At 39.0% G+C, this 21,286-nt stretch overlaps 1 protein-coding gene across 1 annotated transcript in view; it reads right to left on the bottom strand.

Moving 5' to 3' along the window:
- The window catches only part of spon1b (spondin 1b), a 123,322-nt gene that overhangs the window by 23,226 nt on the left and 78,810 nt on the right, over positions 1–21,286 (bottom strand). The window contains exons 7-8 of the mRNA XM_084936286.1: positions 7,611–7,675; positions 3,830–4,031 (exon numbers count right to left, since the gene is read on the bottom strand). Coding sequence (XP_084792412.1) covers positions 3,830–4,031; positions 7,611–7,675 — 267 coding nt within the window. The remainder of the gene's footprint in view (positions 1–3,829; positions 4,032–7,610; positions 7,676–21,286) is intronic.

The following is a 21,286-nucleotide window of genomic DNA, read 5'->3' as shown; positions in this document are numbered from 1 at the left end:
TTTTAATATATTCAGCACCACTAAATAAGCCATTAGAGGAGGTACAAAGTTACACTCTCATCTCCACTCCAATAGTGTTAATGATTCTCTTCATAACTCTAGCATGGTGACACTTTGGTGCTGTGTTGGAGCTATGCAGAGCTTTGCAGGTGCACATCTACATGTTAGAGTTGTTTATTGCCACCACAGAAGATGTTAAAATTAACAGGAAATGATTTAAGCTTTACTTTTAATTCAAAAGTTTTCACAAGTATGTATAGGAATTAGAGCCATAAAAAAAATCTCCACTTTGATATAGTTATACATATATTGTATCCAGTACGGGTCCATACTGGCTTGGATGTCGCCCAGATTAACAAGGTCCGCGTCAGGTGTTGAGGAATCAGGACACCCTGATGAGAAGTGCGCTTCTGGAACAAGATGGCATAGGTGGGTAAGAGATGAAAATAGGGTGCTGTTGGAATTTTACTACACAAGTAATCCGAGAGGAAGGGGTTACATGAATAGCATGAGTGACCTATGGAATCTTAGATACCCAGGATCCAGATTGACGGCGAAACAACTAGTAGCTCAGTGTTCCAACATTAGGACGAAGGATCTGCTCTCACAGCTGGAGATTGATGAGGTACAACACAAATGCTACAGCAGGGGGGAGCCAGGACCATGGGTCAGGGGGCAGACCACAGCAACCTCCTTGAACAGGGACCAGTAACCATCACAGTGGCAGACATCCAAGAAAGGCAGGAAGAGTTGGAGAGCACCAGGCCCTGACATGGTTCAGCCAAAAACCTGCCTCAGTACCACATGGCAGCTCCTGTCAGGCATCATAGTGGCTAAAGGTTGTCAACAAAAGAATTGTGGTTACTGTAACTTATGCATGTTATGTATCTGCTTAACGCAAGAGGGGGTGTGATACCCTGACATATGAAACACTTTAAGTATGCTTTCTAGTGGGGATTTATGCTGAGGATTGTGATGGTGTATTTCTTCCCACACGTGTGTTTAATAAAATCATTGTTTTGACGCACTTGGACCACTGGTCGTTTGTCTCACACCTCAATCACGAATCGGGACAATGATCAGGCACATGGCTACAAAACATGAGCAGGGCACAGAAAGGAATTGGCAAGAATACCAGAGGAGCAAAACACCAGCTACTGGTAGACAGAACAGTCACCCAAGGCTGCAACACCAGACTGACCAATCTGTGCACTGCCTGGATTGATTACAAGAAGGCCTATGACTCAATGCCCCACACCTGGATCCTGGAATGCCTAGAACTGTACCAGATCAACAGGACCCTAAGAGCCTTCATCAGGAACTCAATGGGGATGTGGCGTACAACATTAGAGGCCAACTTCAAGCCCGTAGCACAAGTCAGCATCAAGTCCGGGATCTACCAAGGAGATGCTCAGCCCCCACTGCTGTTCTGCATAGGCCTGAACCCCTATGAGATCATTAACAAGACTGGCTACGGATACTGACTGTGGAATGATGCAATCGTAGGCCACCTCCTCTACATGGATGACATCAAGCTGTATGCCAGGAGTGAACGAGACATCGATTCAGTGAAGGTAACAGTCGTCCCAGTGGTAATCGGAGCGCTAGGTGAGCGACTGCCAAGCTAGGCAAGTGGCTCTACCAGATCTCAAGAACAACATCCGAGATATCTGTCCAGAAGAGCGCAGTCGTAGGAACAGCAAAGACACTGCGCAGGACCCTCAAGCTCCCAGGCCTGTGGTAGAGGACCCGAGCTTAAAGGATAGACTGCCTGCAGGAGCGAGAGGGGATTTTTGTTTTAAATATAATGTATCAAGTTCAAGCTTGGCAATGTTGGCTTGTTAAATGACCATGTACAAAAGACTCTGTTGCCTTGGTTACTGGTTGAATTCATATTATCCTCGCATTTGCTAAGCTGAATAGCTTTCTTCCATCTGCTTAACGTCATTTCCCTGCTTACTTTCTCCTACATGTCCACTGGATTATCTAACTAAGACCAAAATGTAAAAAAAACATTTTCTTCTTACATTTTGGTTGAAAAAATTGTATTTGTGGAAGAAACAAAAAACAATAAAAACAGCTTCACTAATGTCTGCAAACGCAAAAACTGCAAAATCATTTTTGTATAGTTTATGAGCAAGTGTCTGGAAGACTACGTTCCTCCATATGTCTGCATGTGGGTGGCAGGAATTCAATGTCTGATGTACAGGATGATGCATTCATTATCTCGTAGTAAAACTTTTACAACAATACATTGTTTTTACCCAGGTAAGAAGACATTATCTGCTTGGAATGTGTGCCATTTAAGGACGAAAGAAACAGCAAGGTCTAGGCAATGCATAGTTACATATATTACTTGTGTTATAGCCCACATTTTATACAAAGGCTGACTCATACACAGAATAAAAGAACATGGTTACAAAAATAGCTCACTACTGCTCAAAGTTACATTTTTTTAAATGAGTAAACTGTATACTTTGTGTAGTCTAAATTATACTTCCTTTTGAAAATGAGTAAATTGACGACACTTTAATTAATGTCCCTAATTTTATAACTTCGAATACACGTGCATATACAGAAAAAAACCTTAAATTATATGAATGTGAGTGTCAGTGTCAGTTAGAGCGCTTAGGTAGAGACTATGTGATAAAAGACTAAGAAGAAACACTTCCATGTTTACAAAGTAACAGACGTGAGTTGAAAGAGGACTGGTTTTATGTAAGTGAGGTTTTTGAAAGGTATTTACCACCTCCACTCTGCAGGGTAAGCTCCTTGCTTATTCATGAGCTTGTAAACTATAAATAAATCCCTTTAGTCTCCAAACGGTGGGTGAATATGGATGAGCACCTTTCATTCCAAAAATGAAGAAAACTAAAGAAGTCTCTCAGAGTAACAGACAGGTGAAAGTCAAGAGTGCTGTGATGTGATGAGGCAATTTGCTATAAATTCTGTTTAATGCCAGCACAGCCGCACAGCACTAAACCTTCTAATAACAGGAAATAAACAGTTTTATCTTTTAGAATTCACTTGTAGATATTATACTGCGTATTCCATCTGATCTGGTATTAAAAATATATGTAAATATTTGGTCTGGTCAGAACATCATGGAGTATTACACCATGTCTAGAGTTATGCCACAAGCTTGTCTGCTGGACGTGCAGTGTGCTAAGAGTGGAGCCTATATGTTGGACCCCATGTTGATTAAAGAAAAGTTAAAGATTGATCTGCCACATTTGCCCTCCTGCACGAGCTGATGTTGAGCATTTGATGCTACATAAAAAGGCATATTTCTTAAAGCTAATTGTCCCATAATTCCTTAATGATTCCTGTGGCAGTTTTGTTAAACTGTGACAAATCTCTGTGACAAATCGCCTCTTCTGCCTGTCGCACTTTACAGGTGTCTTCTAGTGGCAAAAACGTTTGAAATAAATAGAAAGGTTCTCCGAGAGTGTTTTCAACCAAGGCCAATGCCTTATTTCACAATTTTAGTGAAAATGATCCAGATACTCAGAAAATTTTCATGGGATGAAATCACCTCAATCGGGGGTGGATGTCGCTCAGGAGGTAGAGCAAATCACTTGCTTATCGTAACGTTGGCGGGTCGATCAAATATCCCTGGGAAACATACTATTCCCAAGTTGAATGTTTGCAAATGTGAGATACACTTACATAGAAAAAAGTGCTTGTCTGAATGGGAGAATGAGGCAAGTTGTATAAAGAGCTTTGAGTTTGCATTTGCATCAACAGTTATTAACTTTAGCCTGGCACTTTTTATGTGATCTTGCTAACCAACAGCAAAGATCACACTTGTAGAATCAGGATACACCACCTCATATGTGACGCCACTGTCAGTGCCTGCATCCCACGGGATGAGGTCTGTCTCCAGTCTCTGGACCCAGCCACACTCCTTGGTACAGAGGTCCTCTCCTGACAGCCCCACATTCCAGTCTGGGCTGGGCCCGAGCATGGTGAGGAAGGACATCAGGTGACGCGTCCGGTCTACGGAAAACTCTGCTGAGGGAGCTGCTCGCCTAGGAATGGTGGTGGAGAAAGAAATCACAGATGGTAAATAATTCAAAGCATATCCTAAGTATTACTGTAATGGCAGAGCATAATAATCTCATCATTATATCCAACATTCAGCTGTTGCAGTTTCAGTGAAAAACAGCCAGTTTTGATGTCACGACCTCTGATCTATGCTGCACTGCTAATTGCTCGATAATTGAGGCTCTAAAATATCCAATTAGCGACTGAAAATTGCTCATCATTACATATTCGCTTTGCAAGTCCAAACGGTAGTGAAAGCACTAAGCTACTCTGAATACAATAAAGTAAGCAATTTGAACTTTCTTTTAAAAAGACAAAACAAATCTTCTTAATTATCAAGTATTAGCAGAGACATATGTGCAAACACAAATATTTCAGAATCACCTGACAAGTCTGCAAACAAAATACAACAAAATGAGCCAATGCTTCAGACGCCCAGTGAGTGTGTGGAGGTATAGCTGTGCAAGCATGTGTGCGAATGTTCTCATTAGTAAATATAATAGTGGCACAATATATCGCAAATGACAGACAACGCTAGGAGGGGTAATTAAACAGATGTTTAGTGAAAGATACAGTACATTAGTGTGTGTATGTGTGTGCGTGTGTTCATGCTCATGCAGTGCTGAGGGCTACAACTGTGATAAGTTTCTAATTGCTCTTGAACTAATTCCAAAGAGAGCACAGGATGCCAGAGTGTGCAACTATTCAAGTGAGCCTGGCTTTTGAGAGGCGCATAAAGAAAACCGTCATAAAACAATTACGAGTACGTTTATTAAAATGTATGCATTACATTACAATAGTATCTGAATTTTAATTATAATACAAAGTTCACTGAGTGTGTCAGAAATGAAACTTTTAGCCAACGATTAGATACTTATCCTGCAAATTAAGAATTTAATACTGCTCATCAGGAAGATTAGCTTTAGTTTTTTTGCCATTTGTGGAGAGGTCACGATGTCTTGAAATTGCCACCTGGTAATCAGTAACAAAGACAGAAATATGAATCTCGTTCCGCTTTGTCTTTTGAAGACAAAGAAGTAAATCAATAAAAACTAATTCTTTGCCGCGTTGCTTCAAACCAGACAGATTATTTTATGCTTTACAAAACAGACACTTTAAAATAATTTTGGCCTGAAGGAACAATCTTTTCAATTGGACAGATTGATTTAGGGCCTAGAAAGTAACATATTTTTATAAATTTACAAAACCAGGCATTTCAACTACAGGAGATGCAAACGGTCCTGCAAAACAACGGTGCACCTACCAACAACAGTGGCCCGAGTTGGCCAAGGCTAGGATACATAAACATGGGGACAAAATTTTACATTCAGGAAAAAAAACATGCAAATGGCACTATTATGTCTGGTTAAATGTTCCCTAGTAAATACTGCATGTATAATGTATGAGGAAGTGAGATTAATGGGCTAGTGAGATTTGACTCCTAATGGAGACTCCCTTTAAACTTGGCTAACTCAACATGATAAATAACGGTAAACACATAACCCAGTCCCAATTTTGGTTTAATATCAGCTCCAAGCACCACATTTTCACTGCTTTCTTTCCTGGGAACATATTGTAAGATAAGTATACATTTCCTGGTGAAGGAATACACATGCTACCTGGTAAGCCACACATTAGTATTAACACAAATGGAACCTTGCAACAGGGCAAACTGTATGAGTCACAAACAGATGGTATAAAGGATGGACGTAGCTTCTGGTTCAAAGGTGAAGCCAACATGGAAGTGGCTAAAACCTGACAGCCTTTTATTGGCCACCAGGTGGCGATACCTGTGGCTGCAAAAAGACTTTCAGTTCTCTAGAGCAGCGGTCCCCAATCCCCGGGCCACGGACCGGTACCGGTCATTTGGTACCGGGCCGCGAGAGTGAGACTCGGGTGTGAAATGTATGGTTTTCAGGGTTTTTATCGGTTTTTAGCGTTATTTTGTTATCGTTTTTTTTCGTTAACTCAGTTTTCCTGGGTCTTTTTATGTGTGTTATGAATAAATCTTCTTTTTTTCGGTACCGGTACTAGTTTTATTTTGTTGTATTTATCCGTGACACCTTAAAGGCCGGTCTGTGAAAATATTGTCGGGCACAAACACGTCCGTGGCGGTCCCAATCGGTTTAATGTCAGACAACATTTTCACGGACCGGCCTTTAAGGTGTCGCAGATAAATACAACAAAATAAAATGATACGAGCAAGGCAAAAACTGTGGTATTTTGTAAATATAATAATAAACGCAAATTCACTGTGTAATTGTGTAACTTTATTAGCAGCGTCCTCCTGAAATCCGCCAACAACGTTGAGAGTAACATCCTCCTCTCTGCCCCTTAATCCTCTCTGGTCGCTATGGTAACGCGTAAATATTTCTTTCAAAATAAGACGCACAACTACAACACGGGAAAAGACCCAGGGAAACCGAGTTAATGATAAAAACCCTGAAAACCATAAATTTCCCACCCAAGCCTCAACTCTCGCGGCCCGGGGGTTGGGGACCGCTGCTCTACAAGTCTGTGGGCTCAACCCCTCATTTTGGATCATACTAAATAACGCATCAAGTATATTCTGTAAATGTTAGACATTCTAATTTTGAAAAAGGATGATTAATCAGGAATTGCGTTCAGTTTCACAATCAGATCCAAGCCTCGGTCAACACATCCGGTTTCAAAGCAACAAGACACTGTGAAACGCTCATCTCAAGGCTTCAAAATCAGACTTCACAAACCAGAGTCTGACATCACAGTAGCTACATCCATCTTTTATACAGCCTGTCGCATCACATTGTCACAGTAATTTACATTCATTTAGCTGGTCATGCATAAAATGTCCAAATGTGTGATTTGTTTTGTTTTTGCTTGGTCCAAAGTTGCTACTTTCATTCTACACTGCTATTAACTAAAGGTAGGCCATCTATCAGCAAGAAAAATAAATCAATAAATACAATTAATTTCACTTTGATCGAGTCAAGAACTAAATTGATTTCCACTGTTTTGAATTGAATGAATCAAATTGCCTATAATCAATGTTCAAGTTTCGATTTTTCCACTCGAACGTTCAGCTTTCACACAAACAGTAAAATAAATATGTTCACTTGTAAACTCAAAAGATTAAGAATTTTCTGCAACACTGTTCTCTTATTTGCAACCAGTGTTGCTTATTGTTTTTAAATTGTTTGACCTTCTTTATATCTCCTATTGAATTATAAAGTCTGTGTCTGAATCGCTCCATCTGTCTGTTTTGTAGAGAAGAAGAGTCAAACGTCATATTAACCCAGATTAACAAAAAAGGTTTAAAAGTCAATAACTATGTTCAGGATACCCATTGTCTCTGACTGGGGTTCTTTTTTTTTATCATTTTGTCAGCTAATACAATGTTAAGGTAAATAATAAATAATACACAAATAATTAGGTAATAATAAAGTAAAACAAAAACTTTAATCAAGAATTTAATTTTATGGCTGATGTTTCACAGCTTCAATTTAAATTTTGAATATTTCCAACCACGTCTTTCCAAGATGCACCTCACCCTTGAGCAAAACTGACACTGTAGATATACTTACAGGTTGAGAGGCTGCCACGCAGGCCACTGAGCCTTCGCTTTAATGACGGTCAGTACTTCATCTCCCTGCAGAGTGAAAGATAGAGAGACATTTACAAGAAGTCATTTGTCACTAAATGGATGACTGTAAAGGGACAAAAAAGAAACATTGAAAGAGAAAAGGACAAAATTGACATGACTGAGGGTGAGTACTCTCATCCAAGGACAGCAAAGCGTATTCCACTTTTCAAAGGCTTAAGAGCCTGGACAAAGTGTGTCTTATCAGGACAAAATGACTCGATGCTGTCTTATAATAGCTGTCTGTCATTCTAGCACAGAGCCACACTTTATACTCTGCGCAGCACCCACCACTCTCTATAGTCTCTCGGTAGCATTATGGCCACTTTATGGACCGCGCAACACATTATCTGTCATAATGCATCTCATCCAATTATTCAGCCAAAAGCAGGAAGACAAATGATGAATTTAGTGTGGCGCAGCACTTGATTAGAACTGAATTGGAAAGTCGAAATGTGCCCTTTCTGCTTTAATAAGAGTCTTTATTGTGTTTTCTCCACCTCCATCTTTTGTCTCTTTCTCCTTAAAAGACAAACACACACAGACACACCGACACACACACACACACACAACTGAATCAGTTTGGGATATGCCAAAACAAAAAAAATTCCCTTTTTCTGGTTGACTGAAGGTTCTACAGTCGCCTTGAAAGCCTCCTCTCTTCCTCTCTTCCCTGGGGCAGTGAGGAGAAAACAAGAGTGTGTGTGTTACTGCGTGCACGTGTGTGCGCGTGTGTGCGTGTGTGTGCATGTGTGTGTATCTTGGTTGGTTGGGTGTGCGGGTGTTTGCATGTGTATGTACATGGAGGAAAACTGGTGTAGAAGCAAGTGTCCATCTTCTCTTGAGAGTCGCCCGGGGCTCTGTGACTTCTTTGGCTTCAGACCCCACCAACCTCCTCTCCCTCACACACACACAAATACATGCACGCGCAGATATTTATATGACTACAAAGAGCCGGAGGAGCGGAAATGCAGTGCCATCTCCAAAAGCTGCCACGATGGACTCAAAAGAGACAGACTCATAAATAGAAGGACACATGAGCCATGAACGGATAACCACACAGGAAGGGTGTCATCCACAGAGACAGCAATAATATATGCGTTTTTTTCATATTTTCACTTGAAGCAAATCTGATTTTTCTGTTTCTTTCACGAATCCACAGTAGCTCCACAAAGTTCAATTAAAGGCAAAAGCTTAGGAGAAAAACTATTTTGTCATGATGACAAAAAAAGGATCTTGATTGTATAATAGACAACAGAATACTTTGATTTTATCATCCATCAGCATATTAATACACAAGCTCTCCTCGTTTATGTGGCGCTTTCTTCCAAAGTCATATAAGATAGGAAATGATCCATGCTACAGCAGCTTGGTGTGTCACTGAATACATTTTTTTCCCTGTGGCTTTAATGAGACACAGAGCAATGACTCATTTCACTTTTCAGTGTCATTTTAGTTTAACTTTAGCTACTGCTCTCACACTGACAGAGGATGGTTTAGGAAAATCCAACAAATCCTCATCACAGAGTCTAAAACAAAACCGCAGTGTCCCCATCAACTGGTAGCACAGAGATATGCAAAAAGGCTTCCATTAGAGCCTTGATACGATGGCAATGGCAAAACTGGACACAGATAACTCTTTTTTTAACAGCCTGATAAAGTCTGGATTTGGAAGCCGACTGGGTGGCAATAGAGAAAGCCACAGCGTTTGGGTGCTTTGAGTATTGCCCTTTAATTTGTGTTCCCTCTGTTTAGCTGTGTTTGGGTTTACACACCACAAGCCAAGGAGTACTTTACAAGGATCCACATTTGATGAGTTCAGGGTGACCAAGCCGTCTCACTATTGCCAAAAAAACATGGTGTGTTCGGGTGCCAAGTACAGAGAACTGGAAAAACATTAACACATTTAATTACCAACATTTAGGGCCATTTAGTTTTGGATGATTAGGGACAAGTTATAGACAAAAGTTAGTGTCAGTTTGCAAGCAGACCAACGTTTACAGAAGATTTGAAGGGAGAGAACAACTAAAACTTATTCTTACTGATAAAATGACAGTTTATTTGAGTTGCTGACTGGTTACCAATCAGTTTGTAGAAGATTATTATATCTCTTTTATTGTACAAGTTAATAAATACTGTGTAGAATATTTATAAATATGTAAGGTTATTTTAAAGGTAAACCAGACATTTATAAGACTTTTTACTAGTTATTTATCCATGCATACAAAAAGTCGTTGGTTAAGTTTTTCAAAAGATTAGGTTTTTGGTTCAAACATGATGTGTGTGGAGTGAGACTGGTCACACTTTTGCACCTCGTGTGCATCTCTGAGACATCAGCAGCTTGGACTAAATGGAAATGACACAGGGCTCGCTGACCTGGCAAGAGGGATTCTCGTGATCTTGTGAATCGCATAAAGAATCCAGCTGCCTCAGATGGTAATGGGTCAAAATTGTCCAGCAAAGAAGGAAAGAAAAATGCATGTGGCTCATTTTGAAAAGCAGTTTCAGCATCTTTTCATATAGTTTTGCAGACTTCTTATGCCCAACAAGTTGTCAAAATTCAGTATTTGATCAGGTAATTTCAACATTACATGTAATATAATGGTTCAGTCCAGGCTTTAGGAGACAACAAAGTCGTCTGTGGAAAGGTTGAGGTATTCAACACTGGTGCTGTTTTAATATTTAAGTCCAACTGAATCCCTCAAATAAAAGAAATTACATAGGTTTTCACACCAAGGAGAAAGTGGGTGAAAGATTCTGTACATTATGTACTTTTTTCCTGTTCAAATGACAGATAATAGGCTACTAGTTCCTAATATGAATAAACTAAACATGACTAAACATTTGTCTATGTTTCATCTTTCTTGTTTAAACATGAGAAACTCAGTAATTACACAATTTATATTTTCAAGAAACACATTCTCAGGATAAACATGATGAAGGCAATTTTCTCTGTCGTTCTTTCACCATCTGCCATTACCAGACACTCTGAATGTTTTGGTTCAATTTAGGCTAAAAGAAACAGCACCCTGTTGTTGTGAAACACTCCTGCACATTTTATGGCAGACCTCAGCCAATATCACATAATGCAAAATGCTTTGTGGAGGCTCATAGGAGATGCAAATCTTCCTGTAATGGTCTTGTTTGTTTATGGCAATTATCGTAATGGCACAAAATGACTGTGATTTAGTAATGTTTAAATGCACATTACATTTTCACGAATGTTTTCGAGGAGAAGAGAAACAGGAGAACAGAAGGACAAGGACACGGATTTAGAGACGCTTGTTGGGTAAGGACAGAAAACAGGAGGGAAAGATTCTGGAGGAAGAAGAAGAAAAACGACAAGCAATCGTGAAGTGAGACAAGGAGGATGAAAGGAGAGAGATTTTAAAAAGAGCAAGGCAGGAAATGAGAAGACTGAATTTAATGGTGGAAGAAAATGACAATCTGAGAGGCTTCAGACAGGATAGAGCTTAAAAAGAGATGCACACATACATTTAGTTTGATTAAAATGACCTTACCTTCATCACACTTCCCTAGCATAATAACTACTCCCTCCATGCTTGTTTTGTTCTATATTACATTTCCTCAGGTTTAGGAAGCCTTTTCAAAACAATAGCATAAGCTATTTGGGGGCAGGTTAAAGTAAAGACTGCTTTGTTTTATTTGAAATTTGTCACTAACCTAAATTTTTGGTAATCTTGACTGTGCCATCATCATAAAAGATGGATTTTGCTATTGTAAAACAGCATCTCAGGGAGTAGTTTATTGAGGACTTGAGACACAATGAATCAATTCTCTGCACAGTTAAACTAGGCTGATCGCCATCTGATTCTAGGTACATACCTATGTCATGTACAGATATGAGACTGGAATTTAGTTGTCATCTAATTTTTGGAAGGAGAAAATTCAAAAGCAGGCAGCAGGAACAAACAGGAATTAGGATAAGTGAGAAACAAGGAGCAAGGTGGCTGGTGATGAACCAAACAGCCAAAAGATTAGGCTGCTGACAGGTGAAGTGACAAACACTGATTATCTTGTTGCAATGGCATCTGTCAAGGGGTGAATTACATTAGACAGCAAGCGAAAAGTCAGTTCTTGAAGCTGATGTGACAGAAGCCCAAAAAAATGGACAAACATGAGGATCTGGGCAACTCTGACAAGGACCAAATTATGATGGAACACCCCCATATCTCAACATGTCAGCATGTAGCTGCTTTGGCTAAATGAGAGGGACCTCCGCAATAGAAGGAAGGTGGTTTTATGGTGATGATTGACTGGTGTACTACAGACCCAGTGGAAACTGTACTCCAACACACTGTATTCAAGTTTAGTTAAATTAAATATATTGACATGTTCACTGTAAGAAATCAATGTTTTTCTCTTTAATATTTAACTTGTCCGCCTTGGACGCCTACTTTGGGTAACCCTTGTTTCTGTTTTCTGAATTGAATGGTTCAGTCATATTTCTGGCCTGATTCCTGAACAAAATAACCGGGTGTTAGTGAGGTTGACTTCTGCTTATACAGCTTACAAGGGCTTCTCTTGGAATGAGGGGGTCATTAAATGGTCATCAAACCACGTCTTTATTAATATATACCGAGGTGTCAAAGCTCACCATTAAGACTACAGGGGAGGAGGTCAAAACGTATCTTTATGGGGAGAAAAGTTAAGAAAGATTCAATTTTAATCAAAGTTTAGTATCCTATTTTACTAACCCACTAATCCTAAAGTAAAGCGCAGGCTAATGAGTTATAATAGGTCTTACATATCAACTACAATACTGGAAATCGATTAATCCAGTCTCAGCTGGATTTCATGCATTTGAACCAACAATTCATCAGACATCTCAAAACTGTCAACCTCATGACATACCTAAGTCATCACTGGTGATAACCCCAATTCTCACCTTAGGCTACCAGAATATTTCATTTTTGTTTTTATTAAATTCTTCTTTCAAGTCTTAGCACTGCGGAACAAAGAAAATAATAATTCTAACTGAAATCCATCAAAAACTATTTTACTATTTTTTCTCTCCCCCCCAAAAAAAGAGTTTGGGTAAAAACAAATAGCGTTAGGATAGGGTAAGAGTTTGGTTTATTACCTACGATGACCTCAGAGTGTTCATGGCAATAGTTTTAAAAAATGTCACTGGTGTAAAAGTACAGGTCGGTTCTATCTCTGTGTGTCAGGGCTGAAGACAAAACCGCTTGCTGGTTTGTCTAGACTCTAACTTAATCTAACTTTAAGTTAAATTAAATTAAAGCTATCCAGAAACTAACTATTGTTACACTTTGGCTGATGAAAGCCCCCTCCTACAGTCTTTTCATTAGTAATGCAGGCAACAGAAAGGTAGAAGAGACGCCTTTGGGAAGTAAACAGTTAGCAGGTGAATGAATCTTCTCTGCCACAGCCTTTTGTAAATGAATTAGAGTCTTGCTCTGTTAAGCTGCTAGGGTGGCTAATTTTACCACTTAAAATGAGAGTTGAATGGGCTACTGTACTGAAGTGCCAGGGTAACGCAGTATTAGACGTCCACACAGACATACAGGTTGGCTAAAAACAAACATGCAGAGAACTATAATAGTTTTATTACAATACCTTTCTTCTTTTCGCCTAATCAACATCACAAGATTTTTTAATGTCTTCCACATAGATGCACATTTACTCATGTGTGCAAAGTGTTGAACTGAGAACACACTGTTGGGTGAGCGCTGCTCTGTCAGAGACTCGATGTCATTCGTGTTCTGTCAGACTCTACAGCAGCAGGTGTCACAGCAGTGAAGAAAAAGCTGAGGCCCAGGACACATATTACAGCAAAATTACAAAGATTAGTGAGTGACACTGCTGGCAAACTCTTGGGCACACGGAGGCAAAAGCTTGAGGAAAATAGTGCTGTGACTCACTGCTGTCCATGCGGCATCTGAGCTGTGACAGCAAATATAACGTCTATATCTGGACAATCAGACTGATGGATGGGAAAATGGTGACAGGGTAAAAGCAGGAGACAGCGACGGAGATCTAGAGTGATGCCGACAAAATGGATAAATATAAAAGCAGAGATGGAAGCGCACCCGACGAGCCAGTGTGTTGCATATTTTTACCAAATTAAAAACTGAATGATGAAGGCAGACGTCGAGAACTAATGTTTCCCATTAGGGCAAAAAAAGCTTTTAAAGTCAGTTCAGCCATCAATAAATAAAACAGGAAATAGCCAGGGGTTGAAATGTTTTTGCAGTATAATAATTAATAAAATCATCCCACGATTGTCCAGAATGGTTTCTGCAGCTTGCATCACAATAGCTTAATGGCCAAGGAGGTTCATAAATGTTCAAAGACTTGTTGACATAGCAGAACTTCAACCTTCAGCCTATACGCTGATGAAGGCTGTAAGGCCTTAATCAGTTATGCCAGTCATGTGTGAAGATTTGATCACTTACTAAAAAGCTGATGCACAGGGAGAGATGCCTCAATCTTTGCTCATCCAGTGTCGGGTGTGTTTATGACCTTTTAACCTTTTCTCAGAAAGGAGTTTCAAGTTTTGATTTTAAGCATTGGTCTGCCAATACTGTGTCTCAATGCATCGTTTTTACATTACATTTTACAGCCACATATAATCATCAGCATCAAAAGAAGACACAAACTTTTATAAGACTTTTTCAGTCTTTAACAAAGACTTAAATTCAGCCAGATTTTATAAATCAATACATATTGAACCAGCAAGCAATTTTGTTGTACTCCTATACTGTTGTACCAAAATGCAAATGCAACCTTTTTGTCTTTTTAATTTATTTTGGATTATGAAATGACTACGATCAGTGCATTCACTTCAGGTATACACACTACTCTCAGATAGCAAAAAGTCATTTTAATATTGCAGTGAAAAAGTGTTTGTCCTGTTTTTTGGCATATTTGTCACATTGTTCAGAAAGTAAGTAAATAAAAAATGCAGTTTTTAAAAAGACAATTTAATTTATTAAGAGAAAATGTTATACAATACAAGTATAGGAAAGAAATGAATCCAACCAGGAATTTCATCTCATTCTCCAACGTGAGAGAAGAAATGAGACGTATGTCAGACAAGTCTTCTGGGCTCGGAAGGAGTGGGAGGAGTCAATAAGATGGGTAGTGTTTGCTGAAGAAATGTCTCTGAGAAGGTTAGGGTGAAGTTAAAGCATGTATGTAAAGCATCTTAAACTATTCTCAGGTTAGGGTTGTATCTGCTTTCTGCAAGAAAACAGTTGCAGTACCGTAGCTATTATCTGGAGTCACGTTCCTGTCTACCTGTCCAAAGCTCCACCAAAACTAGTTGGGATTGCAAAATGCTCCACTACGTATATATGTAATGATCAGCTGCCTTTTACAGCTAAAAACAATGCTTGAACCAAAATACATTCCCAATCAACTCACAGACAGTTGGGCAGGAACTTGGGGTCATATTTTGATTATATTTTATTGATATTTAGTGTAATTTTCTCACAGACAGAGTAATCCTTCAGCACTGATTTCCAAGACAACAAAAAGCTACAAAAGTCCACATTCTGGGGCACGTGGGGCAGAAACAAAAGTCCATGTCCTTTAGGGGATTACTTTTTTTTTTTTTTTACACTTCGTTAGTCCTTTCCGAGTCTTGGCTACACAAATTTGCCTCTTTGGATACTGTGATTATGGGTCCATTGACAGTGACAACACCAGCTGAGTAAACTGGTGGAGAGCAGCTGTGCTTGAATTTTCATATTTGTGGTGCAATAAAAAGGTAGAACGTTCATCTTTTTCTTTTTGTCGTCTGCTTGTTTTCAGCCCAGCATCTGCTCTCATTTTGTTGTCAATATATGTTTATTTTTGTATTGTTCAGACAACATACAACTGGTACATCTACCAGGTGTTCAACTGAAATCAGGTCATGTAAATATTTGGATTATAATGCAGATTGAACCAGTTGGGTCTGAAAAAAAAACAGCCAGTGATATTAGTTGGTAATTTAAAAATGCCAAATCAATCCTACAAAAACAAAAACTAAACTAAAAAAAATTACCAAAGGTGAAGAAACAAAAATACAGAAGGATCCTAGACTTAAATAACACAATAACCAAACTGTTTTGAGTAGGATTTTTAAGACTGGAATCAATAAAGATACTCGGTGATTTAAAAATCCAATATAATTTTTATATTTTTTTTTCTTTAGACACATGAATTAGTCCAGGATATTGGCAAATGGCTAATATTGAGCGATATAGCCACCCTCCCCATATATAGGCTCTAGTTGCCATGGCGATATTACACATTGTTTGAGTGATAACGTAGTAACGTAAAACAATGATCCTTGGCGATATGTGTCCTGTCACTTATCAACCATCTTTGAAACACCTCCAGCGAGTTATCTGCAAGACAATCTCTCAACTGGGAGGGAATTATATATTCTGTTACACTATCCAATGGGACACAACTTCTTTTACAGGATCACCAGTCAAGCCTGGTAAAAATAACGTCAAAAGTCACAAAATAGCAGTTCTAAAGGTTTTATTCCCAGCACAACAACACGACTGGTTAACATCCTTCCTACTTTTAATAGTTTAATAACTTTTTAGGGACAGGTGGGACAACCCTCATCTCAGCAAATCAGTTAGTAGTTCAGTACGTAAGTGGCAATTATTGGGAAATGCGTTGATGGAGGAAGAGGGCGTACTCTAGAAAGAGTAGCTTGTAGCAGTTTATTTAAAATAAATACATAAATAAAAATAAGTTGCCTAATAAGAGCTCATTCATTTTAACCTGCACAAACTTAACTTAGAGTTATTCCCTGTGAACATCATCACTTTTAATTATCCGATCAAACGTTATCACTAAAACATCCATTTCCAAGGTGTAAAGTAAACTTTGATGCTCCTACATTTAAGCTGCCCAGCACCCAAAAATGGATCCAGTCAAGCGTAGTATTAAATATCCATCTTTTTTAACTTGATCAAAACACGAATTAGCAGAGGGGATTAACGTGCACGAGGGGAGCATTGCATTGTAACTAGAGCTGCAACGTTTCATTGAGCAATTCAAAGAATTCGATAATAAACAATTCTGGACACAAATTCTTTGCTGCGATGCTTCATTTAACACATGGCTCTGTACCGCGCTGATGTATTAAACGATGTAAACGTGAGCATTTCACCCACATTCACGACTAAAATCAGAGCTGCAGAAGTACAAACACTTCAGTACTGGACTTAAGTAGAATTTATTTTAGGTATCTGTACTTTACTTGAGTTTCATTGTACTTGAGATTATTTATATATTTTTGTATTTAAGAAAATGTTTTCTTAAAAACATTTATTTGAATGTAGCATGTAAAACCAATCAAAGGATTGAGTTATTTGCAGTTATTAAACTTTAAAACACTGTAATTTTTGTGTCTTTTCTCTTTTGAATATTTATTATTGCTCATTAATAACACAGTAATTATTAAGAATAAGAATTTCTTATGCGATTACTCGATTAATCGATGGGATAACCGATAGATTACTCAAGTATTATAATAATATATAGCAGCAGTCCTAAGTGTAACACTTACAGATTTTCGAGTACATTTTGTTTGTCAGCTAGATTGAAACATACTCGTGTGCACAGGACAGAGGCAGACACACAGGCAGCCTGCAGCATTCCTTCCCAAATCCCCTCAGTGATCTCAATTCTGCCCACTTATCACTCAGCTCACTTTGGAATGAAGTTTTGTCTGCAGGGACTCTGCGACAAGAGGCTCTGTATTGTCTTTCCAAACTTGGTCTAATAAAGGAAAATGAGCCTGGGGACTCTGGGAAAAGGTGTCTAATAAAAAATCAACACTGCACTAATGCAATTACAATTGCATAGGGGCAGTGGAACTGTAACTCAGTCGGATAAAATTCCCAGCTTAGGTCAAAGTGTGGGAACACACACACACACACACACACACACACACACACACACACACACACACACACACACACACACACACAACACACATCCTCTTCTCACATGCACATGCTGCACAAAACCGCACTCAGGAAACCCATTTTGGTTTTAGGTAAAGGTGAGTGCACGATGAAACAATCTAACCTTTTAGAAACAGCAATTCTCATCATCTTACAGGATATATCTTCAGTCATTTCTCAGATATTATCTTGCATACACACACAGTATCTCAGCTCGGGAGGTTATTTATCAACCATCTGCGACATCGATATAAAGCCATGGGGCATTTCACATCATCTGTCCAATTACATTGTAATTTACTTGTCCCTCAAGCTAGGTGCTGTAATTGTACTATACAATATAGCAACCAGTGTTCCCCTACAGCAAAACCAAGAACAGATTTCAAACAAACAAAGCCAATATCTCCTTTCCCCTGAAGACTCACTAGTTCCAAATCAATCATATAATGTGTTTTTTTTCCCAAGACAACTGATGGACTGTGACAGTGAAATGTTTTGTGCTTTAAATGTTTCTCATTTTAATTTTGCTTCTGGAAAGTTTGTTCATTTCCGTGTACATGTAAAACCCATCATAACTCATATTATAGGAATTTGTGTTAAATTTTAATACTTCACATAAAACACACATATTGGATGTCAGCGTTCAAAATCAAAGTAATGGAGCAATAGAAACCACATTAGAAGTGAGACTTTACGACTGTGTTTCTAATTGTAATGATGCTACTGGCAAATGTTGTAATGTCAGCACATTAAAACACACTGTTTTATTTGATGCTGCCAATTAAAATCCTGGTGTTAGTACAGAGAAAGAATTCCCCATGGTTTAGGATTTATAGGCGTTAGATCTGCTGTGACAGCAAAAACCACACCCACTGTTTTTAAAGCCACAAAATCTAAAATCTGAGGCAATAACCGATAACACTGAGTATCCACAAGAAAGGTTGAAGAAGAAGAGCAAGGGGAAGGGGGTGGTCAACCAGGCAAATTACAGCTTTGGCACAGCGTCCTAGCTGGTTTAGTGAAGCCTGGAAAAAAATCTCAGGGGACAGAGATTTGTCACATTGGAGAGGAAAAGTTAAAGTTGTTAGTTCCATCCTTGTTACTTGTTTTAATTTAAAAACACTAGTAGCTTACTTTGGGCATGTTTGGATCTCAGGAATAGCCTTCTCTGAGATGAATACAAAACTTCCTGTTAACTCAGAACAAAGATCATCTTTTGAAAACCCAACATCCTGTCAGAAGCTAGAACAGACTCAAGAACTCTTCCAGATACATCAGCATATAGGGTTGGCACAACAAACAGCAAAACAGCAACTATCTCAGTTCCCTCCACTTTGGTTTCCTTGTTTCGATCTCACAGCTCCACAGTTAATAACCATTTTGCAAATTATAACATCACCTCATGAGATCAGTGGGTCCCACATTGTAATCAAAGAGACGGCCCTGAAAGAGTTTTTTCCACTTACAGTCACAAGGTTTACCCAGAGAACCATATTAGAGACACGCTAGCTGCTTTTAGACCAAACATGTCTGGGTGCTACTTGGAGGAAAGTACTCAACTTGAGAAGTCACCTGGGAACTAAATATCTTTTAAGCCTTTTTCTGTTTGCAGACCCTCTACTAACAGGAACAGTGAAATTGTGCATTAGCTGACACCAGCTGCTGGTAAAGCAAAGTCACCTAAGATTGTCCCTTACTTTCTAATCCTTGTGTGGGTTCTCTCCGAATACTCCGGGTTCCTCAAAAAATATCCATACTCATGCATTAAATAGGTTAACTGATAGTTCTAAGTTAGCCCTCTCTGTCAGCCCTGTAATAGACTGGCGACCTGTTCAGGCTGTATGTCGCATTCGTACTATAAGAGCTGACATAGCAACTTATTTCAAAACTGGAAGGCAAGTACCACAGTAAAGAGTTGAAAGCACAGCTGAGTGAAGTAAAATGGCTCTGTATAATTTATCCATTTGCCATGCAAACTACTTAGAAACCAATTTTTTTATTTGTAAATTTGTGACAGTTTTAAGTATACTTTAGTTGCAGTGATGTGTGACCAGATCTAGAATTCACTCAGTGCAAATCACCTCTGGTTGGGCAGTGGTGAACCCTGACAGGGGCCCTAAGTCAGTGAGCATCTCCTTTATCTCTCTCAGAAAAGCATGACTTCCCATGTCTGTCTTCACGGCAGCCATAATGTGTAGTTTTACAGGCCTGTGTGCTCCATTACTATATCCTTCAAGTACTGATGTCAACCCAAGGGACTTTTTAAAAATAGAATTTTTCTAGAATAGGCAAATATTTAAAAACAATAATTGTTATGCTTTCCAGACCAAGTTCTTACTGGTCAGACAATCAAGTCCAGTCTCCATTATTCACCAGTACTGCCTTTGGAGCACTCTGGAGCATTTGTATTAGAAATACTTGAAAATTAACATGGTTTGTTATGAGGTACTGTCCTACAAATGAGTTTAAGCTCCAGATTCTATGAATGAAATTAAGGTATCTTGTTAGCTGGTGCAGTTTATGGATGTAGCTTGTTAATTTTAATCTGTTCTGACTTTTTTTTAATTACATAAAAGTGGCAAAAGCTACAGCACAGAGGCTTCAAAATGCTCGTCCACAAACCAGCATGAGACTCTAGCTGTGTCAGTCTTTTGTGCTGTCCAAGATGTCTTTTTACAATCTACTGAGGCTAAAAAGGCCGGCAGGTAGAGTCACTTCACACACTTTGGCAGACTAATTGATTGTTTTAGGAGCAGGTAGGATTGCAGCCAGGATTTTGTTGACTGCAGCCAAAGTGATTTCACATGGGCCTGCCCTCTCCAAACCATTAAGGGCACAGGAAAAAAGGCAATATTTTTTTAAAAAAATATTTGAAACTGTAGCTTTTCGTGACATTTAAACTGTGGTTGCTTCCTACTGGTGTAGCTTGGTATTTTAGAACAAAACCGGCATCACAACAGTGTGATGTTTCAGTGTTTCAGTGCCAAAAATGTTTTTATTTGTGTGTCTATGTTTGTTTGTGTGTTGGTGTGCACATTTCCTGTAACCCGGAGGCCTGGTAATCCATCAAACCCGTGTCAGGTGTAATATGTGACACGTTCACCTGAGGAAACATTGTCACATTAGTCAGTGTGGATCAGTGTTGAGTTTTGTCTTGGAAAATCTCTCTGTCGCAAACAACCAAACAGCTACAATTAATAACAGCTGAAGAGCGAGGTTTTTTACGCCGTGCGTGATTTACAGAGCTCCGTGATAAAGCATATGCACAAGCTTTTATATTTACATGAGCAAAATGCGAGCGAAAGCACACCCACAGATCATCCCACTTTAAAGTGCTAACACACCTAACGTGCCGTTTGTTTATGTGTTTGCCGTGCCATTAACTGTGAGGTAGTTTGGGAAAATGGATGACTACTGAATCAGAAAGGAATTTGTTTTTCATCACCGGATCCACGGAAAAAGAGGAAAACATCAAAACATGTTATGACAGATTAAGAGAAAAATACTTTGAAGCTCAGATGAGAAATTAGATGTTGTCATTACAATAAAAATAACTTGACTGACATGAAAGCACGTTTGAAAGTGAGTTCTTGCAGTAGCAGAAATGGGGGTGCTTTGGCACAAAGCCTTTTGAATTTGCATTTGAAGTGGATCTGGA

The sequence above is a fragment of the Perissodus microlepis genome, chromosome 7 (genome assembly GCF_051167445.1).
Source record: "Perissodus microlepis isolate ML-2025 ecotype Zambia chromosome 7, ASM5116744v1, whole genome shotgun sequence".
Taxonomy (NCBI): domain Eukaryota; kingdom Metazoa; phylum Chordata; class Actinopteri; order Cichliformes; family Cichlidae; genus Perissodus; species Perissodus microlepis.
This window is presented reverse-complemented; position numbering and strand designations above follow the sequence as displayed.